The sequence below is a fragment of the Dreissena polymorpha genome, chromosome 1, assembly GCF_020536995.1.
Source record: "Dreissena polymorpha isolate Duluth1 chromosome 1, UMN_Dpol_1.0, whole genome shotgun sequence".
Taxonomy (NCBI): Eukaryota; Metazoa; Mollusca; class Bivalvia; order Myida; family Dreissenidae; genus Dreissena; species Dreissena polymorpha.
The window spans coordinates 170,155,961-170,165,173 of record NC_068355.1 but is presented as its reverse complement, the minus strand read 5'-3'; the positions used below and the strand labels follow the sequence as shown (position 1 = coordinate 170,165,173).

General features: G+C 33.5%; 1 protein-coding gene across 1 annotated transcript in view; it reads right to left on the bottom strand.

Annotated features, from left to right (window-relative positions):
• Window positions 1–8,246: 8,246 nt before the first annotated feature.
• The window catches only part of LOC127860143 (toll-like receptor 4), a 2,035-nt gene continuing 1,068 nt past the window's right edge, over window positions 8,247–9,213 (bottom strand). Inside the window, exon 1 of the mRNA XM_052398013.1 lies at window positions 8,247–9,213. This exon is cut by the window's right edge and continues 1,068 nt beyond it. Within this exon, the coding sequence (XP_052253973.1) occupies window positions 8,414–9,213 (800 nt within the window). The 3' untranslated portion in view covers window positions 8,247–8,413.

Here is a 9,213-nt window from a genome sequence, read left to right as displayed (position 1 = left end):
TGGTTAAAAGTATACTACTTATTGGAATCCTGTATTTGTCGAGTTCCATAATTATTTTCTTAATACTGTTAGTAGACAGTAATCATATCAATTAAAAATAAATCAACATAAATAGATGATGTCCCTTATCTTGTCATGTTTACAATCTACATAATTGTTACAATGTCAGACATCTTTTAATGTTAAATTACATAATTTTAAAATTAATGTTATGAACTCATAAATTAATAAAAGCGTATTCATTTATTTATATATTTAATTAATTTTAGAAACTATTTGAAACAAACATTTGAAATATTTGAAACAAAGTCTATGAATTGAGGTAAAGTTTATCATTATTGAATATGATTTGTACAAAACATGTTGAAATTGTGTAGTTATACGTCTAAAACTTGTATGTCTATTACTTTAAAAGACACATTCTTGAAGAGTTTGTAAAGTAATGAACTTTTTGTATAAACCATGCATGCATGAATAAAATAAAAACATTGTACTGAATAAAATTGTTTATTACAGTGTCAAACATAGTTCGTTCTAGTCCGTGTTGAACGGTTTGGTCTCCTAATGTGGTAGTTGCAGGTTCGAACACTGAATCAACCTAATAAAGTTAGCTTCAATATCTCTTTTTAGGTTGACAGAATAAAATTTACACTATCCTATTGTCCTGCAAAATATGCCAAGACAAGTGGTTGGCGGCAGAATCTTCGATTCATCACATTTGTGGTGGCAGCGTATTGGCAAACAGCCCCTTGCGACTTCATGCGGTTTACTTATATCGGACCGTTTAGATTTTCGTTGCCGCTGTCCGCGCTTCGATGGTGAATAAAATGCATGATTTCTGTAAACAAACAAATATCCACCAAAACAAATTACATAAATGCAGCCATCTCCAAAGAATCAAAGTAAAATGAAAATGAATCTAGTGTTTAATTGGAATTTAAATATACGACAGGTGGTACCAGTGAAATGACATTTCATGGGTGCTTTAATGTCTATTGCGCATTACCTAGAAGTTAAGATCATAAACTTTTCTTACAATAAATAATACGCGTAACAAATATTTGCGTTTAATGATTACGGTACGTTTTTCTTTCTCCCACAATCTAGAAACCTTTATACGCATGTCGTTATGAATATCTTTTAGTTACAAGCACATGGCTGGAAATTGCAGTCATACCGGTAGTTCAAAATTTATCACCAACTTCAAGTACTATATTTAACGTTTAACATACGATGTGAACATGTTGTTTTTAAAACATGCTGAAAAGCACGTACTAATCTGTATATGTATCAATCGATTTCGTGTATTATCCAGTTTTGTGTTTCCGGAATTTATCCGGTGCCAGTATTTTGTGGTTACGTGTGTTATCCGGTGCCCGTGAAATCAATATGCGACCCTTTTTACACGCAAATACTCACGTTTTTGAAGTTGCCAGTAATTTTCTACAATTTCATAATAATTCTGAATGATTATAACAACAATATAAAGTAGTAGTATAATTTGTTGTTTTCTCTCCAGTTACAAAAATCAACTATTTCATGACTATGAGGTAGGTATGGTTGATTTGTTTTCGTTCGTTTTGATAAAATGTTGTGTTTTTTTAAATAACGAATTTTGAAGTTAACCATTAGCTGAAACACCATAATATTCCGTGAGCAATAGTATTTCGCATTTTAACGCGGTTTTGTGGCCAATTTCACTTCCAATACTAGGCGCATCCTGCATTTTACCTTGTTTATTTTCCGATATGACCCGTTGCCGTTTCGCGTATTATCCGGAACAGTACAAATGTTTACATTATTATCCGTATTGGTTAGGCACCGTGGGGATGTAGTTGACACTTGTTCGTAGTTTCATTTAATCGTTCCTCAAAAAGTTGTAACTCTGTTGCTCTGGTCCCTATACTAACATTGAGTAATAAAATGGTAATTAAATTAAATGCGTTTAATTCCCTTTTATTATTGTTTAATTTGAGTTGCAATGCTATGATGTTAAATTTTATTTACTCTTATATGTATCATGAATATTGCTGGGCCAAGTGTGAGGTTGAGCGCTCTAAAACCGGTTTAAACCCCCAATGCTTTGCATTGACCGTTCCAAGGCGGTGACCCCATTTGAATTGATGCATAGGTATTAATAAGCACAATATTATATGGAGTGTAGTTCTTTGTGAAATATAAGTCATGCATAAAATAATTAAGTAGAACAAGCATCGGTACAGTTGAAGTTTTGATTGATTTTTTAAAGATAAACAAAGAAAAAACTGCAGTCGCAGTGGCGTAGTGGATATGGTGTCCGCCAAGCGATCGGGAGGTTCCGGGTTCGATCCCCACTGTGGGAGCGTTCTTTAGATTTGCCACATAGAAACAAAGTACTGATTCTAGTGCCACGAAACGGGCTTGAGAGCGTTTCAAATAAGCCTTAGGCTTTATATGCATTCGAGCTAAAATGAAAAGGTTTAAACGAAAAAAACTGCAATCACAAAACTCTGTTATTATTTTATTTTTAACGAAGGACAATAACTCCATAAAAATAACACAATCTTGAAATATTGACAACATGCGCTTTAGCACTCCTATAAAATATTCTGTAAACGTTTTAAGAATATGGAAAGCTAAATATATGAGTTCCAAGCATAAAGTTGTAAATGTTATTTTAAGCAAAAGGCAACATCTCCTTTAAAAAAATCAAGCAATGCGCTGTAAAACTGGGCGAGCATTATTCTGTAACAATTTGACAAGAATCGCGCACAAAATTGAGCAGTTGTGCACACAAGTTTTATTTTATATATTATTTTATATTTTATATTATATATTTTTTATATACAATTTTAAACAAAAGGCAATATCTGCTAAACATAATTCCATCGCGAAACTTTTACAATATGCCCTGTAGCTCATTAATAAGTATGGTATATGGTATACATGCCAGAGGGTATATGGTCAAGGTTTCGCGATCAAAATATTTGTCATTAAATAAGCTTTTTTTGTAAAAGTGTTACCAACATTCAATGCAAAATGAATGATTGTGCAGAGAAGCTTTAATACCTTATTTTAAATAAAGGGCAAAAACTCCTTTAAATTCATGCAATCGTTAAACCTTGGCAAAGTGCGCTGCAGCACTTGCTAATAAGTATTATGTACAACTTTGATGCAAAACGCATACAACATGCTATGAATAGTTGGTTTTAAGGTTGTATAGTTAACTGTTGCCTTTCATTTCCTACTAATATAAACTGGTAAACTACGATGTATCAGTAGCTGACTTGTGTCTTTACACTTTCTTCTTCAACATCAAATTCTTAAATTATCCAGTGTTGCCTTTAGTACCATTATAATGTCAAGTAGTCTGATTTAGGCCAATATTCTCTTTTTGTCAGGCATCACTTCATTTTCCAATTTTCCAACTCTGTTTGATTAGCAACGGTTAGTTGGTTTGATTGTACAGACAATATATTTATATGTATGTATATCTAAGTCCCTTTATAGGGCTTTTGTATAGTGGTCATATGCAATGTATCAATTTTATGAATCTTAAAAGGCATTTGTACAGTACATTATAAATGCGGGGACTACAATAATGTACTTAACCTGCTTTTTAGCGCATTTGAATGTTAATGAAGGAAAGGTGACTCTTCAGGGCTTAAAAAGTAGATATTTTAACAATAGGGTTTGAAGAGTTACCTCCCTTCAATCTGATATAGAGCAATTGTCTACATTCTGATAACTGATTGTAAGTATATAATAGGTTAGAAGTATATATTATCGCCACTAATCATATTATCATGGCATGCCATGATGGTTGAATGTTCTCTCTAGTTGGTTAACTGTTTGTGCAATAATGTCACAATTCACAATGTTGGATAATATACGGCAACAAATTTGTATGACAATGGGTAAGATTGGTGTTGGTGGTGGCAATATAGCTTTTAACATGTATATTGATTGCCATGTCAAGTACATTGATACACAGAATAAGTCTCTTATAACTCATTTTATGAATGGCCAATGTTTTATTTTAATGTTTTATATATGCAAAATTGTGAAAATTGTAAATATTGGATGAGACTATAATAATAATCTATATATATACAACATGTTGGCGGATATGCGCAAGGAAGCCTTTTGATTGTTAATTTAAACACGGGGCAATTAATAACGCAATCGCGCAACTTAGACAATATGCATTGTAGCACTTGGAGATAATCGTTATGTAAAAATTTGAAGACAAATGCATTTAAATGAAGAGTGTAACGGAAGGAAACAGGCATGTATGCACCCACTTATGCACGGTCAGAATGACGCGTACCATTTCGACATCTCCATTACTTGCGTGGGATAAAACAATTCTTTAGGATTGGGTGACACATAGTTTAAATTAACAAAACACTGACCTGTGCAATTGTCCTTTGGAATATATCTTTAACTTGCACACAGTTATACATGTGATTGACATGCATTTCTAGAGAAGGTTTTTCGAATAAAATTTAGCAAGCATAAACTTACACTAGAATTACACCTGTACTGCTTATGTCAGCATACTCTGAGTAATTGTACAGAGGTTAGTTAATTTTACATTGAACTGATCACTTTTCATGTTGCTCAAATACACAAAAATTTATAAAATCCTAAATGAACTTGAAAAATAGTATCTTACCGTGAACAGTTAAAAAAAACCTGTTAACTAGGAAAAGTAAAGTAATTGTATACTTTAAAGCAAGTTAAAACATGTCGGCAAATGATAATTGTTTTTCGGTTAAAACTACCGTATATCAACTGTGAATTTTTTTTGCCAACTAGACGTATTCTTGTTTTTGTACGGATTGCCGTTTAGGGCCATCGTGGTTACACATTAAAATCCAGAGGGCGACAATGCGATAGTACGATGGCGACAATGCGATAGTACGATGACGACAATGCGATAGTACTTCCACATTTTCAGTCGCCAATCTGACTGACATATGGATAATTAGAAGTAAATGTTGTTTTTCCAGATATTGAGCACATCAGAGACAGACTATCCACTTAAACAGTCAAGTGAATGTGAAGAGGCACCTATTATGTCTCAAGAGAAAATGTATGAACCGCGCTCTGTGAACATAGGGTTTAAAATACATGTGCGTGAAGTGTCGTCCAAGATTAGCATGTGCAGTCCGCACAGGCTAATCAGCTTATCAGGGACGACACTTTCCACCTTAATTAATTTTTTGCTAAGAAGAGACTTTCTTTAAACAAAAAAATAGATTAAAAACGGAAATGTGTCGGCCTTGATTAGCCTGTGCGGACTACTCTGGGACAACACTTAACCCACATGCATCTTTTTTGTTATCTCGAATTTCTTTTATTAGTCACTTTTTAAAATAATTGTGCTGTGTTAACTGTTTTATTGACATATTGAATGCATATGCTGTAATTGCTTTCATACCAATCCTGTTATTTTACTTTCACCAGTTTCATGTCTTTTGCTACGACACACGGCAACAAACAATGTGCATATAGTTATGGTATGATATCTGATGCTGACAAGTTTACTGGTAGTTGTTCAGAAGGCCAAATAAATGTCTAATGTGTCGTATGATGTCTGAAGCAAAGAATATTTGAATCTCTGATTTTTGAGGGAATCACGTGATATAATAAAACTTTCGTTAATTATAAATTCAATTTAATTGTAAATTAAAAATTATATTGTATTCTATTTTCTATAGCAAAATATTTATTAAGCATTGCAAACGGTACAACTAGGGAGAACATATAAACTTTAAAAGCGCTGTTAAATCATCCTTTTTTCAAAATTAATTATGGGTTCATTTGGGTATTCCCGGAGAAGCTTTTAAAGTTATTAAAGTTGAGCTGTGTTTGTGAAATCGCGTCATAATTACCTATACAAAACTGTCGTGGGTATGGGTTTACATCATGGTATAGTCTGCGCTTTGTTTGAATGATATCGGTGGATGAACAATTCTTCAAAATAAAAAAAAACGAAGACATGCAGTTGCATCTATAAGAACCTTTACAGTTTATCATATAGTTCATATCATTTATTAACACAATGGCAATAGCTCATCGCAAGCGGAATAAAAGTCACAAAGCTGGTTTATATGTCTTTACTTAAATAGATATGCAGTTAATTTGTTTATTGATATTCTAAACAAATAAAATATAACGTCCCTAATCTAAATAACTGCTTTTCTCAAATAATACATTACCTTGTTAACATGGTGGATACATTTTAACATTCAAGTATACATTACTTAGCCCCATTGGTGCAAAAAGGTACCATGTGCCTTTTTATTTCAATGTAACATGGTATTTTTTTGCACCAAGGGGGCGACTTGCTCTTATATCTGTTAAATACAGCAAACCTATTAACACAACAACAGGTATTGAATTCTCTTTTTTACATACGCTAAAATATCAAGTACTGGAGAATTTAAGTAAACACGATACGGTACATATGTGCATATATAAGATAGATAACATAAATGTTCAGTAGATCTAGAGGTAAGTGTGAGAACTATAAGAATATAGGAATATGTTTTGTTGAAATATATACAAAACCTATGAATCATGAAGTTTCAGATAAATCACCATAAGAGAATCTCTTGACAACGCTCCTCTTAAATTTTAGGCAGGTGACCAAATTGTTTTCCAAAATAAAAGCATACACTGATTTAAACTACAATCCATGCATTAAAGCGTTCACCATTCAACCCGAAAACAGCAACAATTTATTAAGTATACAGTATATACAAGTATACATCTTATAATTGCCAACATTTCTACGCTTGATGTCGGGGTAATATAGATTTAACGATAAACACAATGCTCTTTTGTATATTTGTTTGATAATATATTGCCTGTGAATTACCCGCGAAGATATCCGAACATTTACGAGCGAACGCAAGATTGGCTTCGGGCAGCTCATGAGAGCTACGTAGTTCTTCCTACGCTGCCCGAAGTCATTGTCGCGTTTGCTCGTAATTGTTCGGATATTGTCGCGGGAAATTCACATAGGATATAGTGTGACACAAAAAATAAAAACGAGCATTTTGTATCTTGTTAAATCTATGCTATCGTATCACATCTAGCGTTGAAATTTTGGCTATTTCTATAAGGACACTTATTTTATATTGGTAAACTTTATTTTACCGAATATTTGACGACAAATGCGTTGATTTTTAGTATTTATATGGCTTTCATTTTAACGCTTCACCATCTCTTGTTTGCTGAATAAGATCAATAATAACAATGATAAGTGTCATAAACAAAAATAACACCGTATAGGACATAGTTGAATCGCTTAACCGTATTTTCCAAGTGACTGGAAACAATTGCAGATAAATAACATTTCCGAAGGCCTCTATTCAGCCGCGTTCACAGAAGGCGGCGATCTCACCCTTAAACAAATGCTTACCAACATTGCAACCACTATGGCCGAATTTGCAGTGGACTAGGTCATTTTGACCTCATATAAAACATATAAGAAAGTATATACCTTAAACAATGTTGTTTAGGATAAAACTTGTATGATCAGTTAAATGACTCAGGAGAAAGTAAATAAAATACATATTTAGGTAAACATTAAGCATGCTCGAATTTACGATGTTATCACTCGTCTCAGTTTGTCCCAGAAAAGGGCGTTCCCGTCGTGATCAGTAGTGTATTCAATATAATTATTGTCTTGGATCCACCGTACCATTTCCAACGACATAGTTTCATGTACAATCGGTTCTAACATCACGATAACTAGCGAAATGTCCTCCCCTCTTGAATAAATGCTCTCCATTCGCGCCATGTTGAATTCATACATGCACCACTTGCTCTTCAAAAAGGCATTTGATAATATGACAATTGTCTTTCTGCTGCTCTGGATTGCGTGAATAATGTTGTCTGAAATTGCGTTTCCAGGGAGGAAGTCTCTTTGGTGAATACACAATGAAATAATATCCGTCTCTAGTCGGGGAATGACGTCATCAAGTATAAAACGTATATTGTCTTCTGCATACGATATGAATGCGTCGTATTTGTAGTTTTGTATAACTGTGTAATCAGGAAGCATATGATGTCCAAAAAATTTCTTCTTTGACATGTGCATGAGGTATCGTATTCTCCAGCGATACCTGTATATCACGCCACCAATGATCAATGAAAGGAATGTTGCCAATGCCAACACACCGGCTATTATGACAGCTTCATATGAACTACATCTCGATTCAAGGCGTTCTAGATCAGTCATCATTTTGTCGCAAGCTATTGACTTATCGTTAGATGTAGTAAAGCTATATCCCCTGAATCCAACCACGTTTGCATTGTGTTGAATCAACCAGTGTAGAAATTCTTGATTGTTGCAATCATATGTCAGCGAGTTGTTTTTTAAGTTTATTAAAAACTTAGTACGATTGTTTTCGTTTGCTTAGAGTTTGCGTCGAACTCCTGTATTTACTGTATGAATTGAGTTTATTTCAAGATTTATCTGCAACAAATGTGATAATGTGTTTATATTTATGTCGAAATGTTCTATATTGTTGTTGCTTAAATCTAAGCGTTCCAAATTGACAAGTTCTGCAAAAGTCGAAGTAAATAATATTGTTATTCCATTTGAAGACAGATCCAAATCTTGAAGTGATGGCAGCATATCAAATATGTTGGATCGTTTGAAATCTGCCAGTTGTGTGCCTAGATCATTGTGAGCCAGTCGTAAAGTTTTCAGAGATATGAAGTTCAAACTGGTCTGACCAATAGTTGAGATATAGCAGCGAGACATATTTAAAGTTTCAAGCATCGGCAGATTTCCAATATATCCGGTAAAAGACTCAAAAACATTTCCAGATATATCGACATAACGCATTGAACTATTTTCCGTATTAAAATAATATTCAGTATTAATATTATATTTCAGAGCACAATCGTTTGCTATTATACGTTCAATTTTTACAGGCATTTTTAAATTAAATAAATCTATCACACCATTCTCAATATATGTGCAATCTCTGGTGCGGTTTGCGTACTCTTTCAAAAAGTTGACATTGCAAAAAGGACATTCCATTAGATACATTTCCTCCCTGGGTCCAGAATATATCTTACTGTTTTCCGCAACATAAATAAGTGGATTAAAGGCATGATTTTGGTAACTTGCAAACATCGCTGTAACATTACCTAGGCATCCTAACTGAAGCACATATGGACCAAACGTCATTATTTTATTCTGATTTA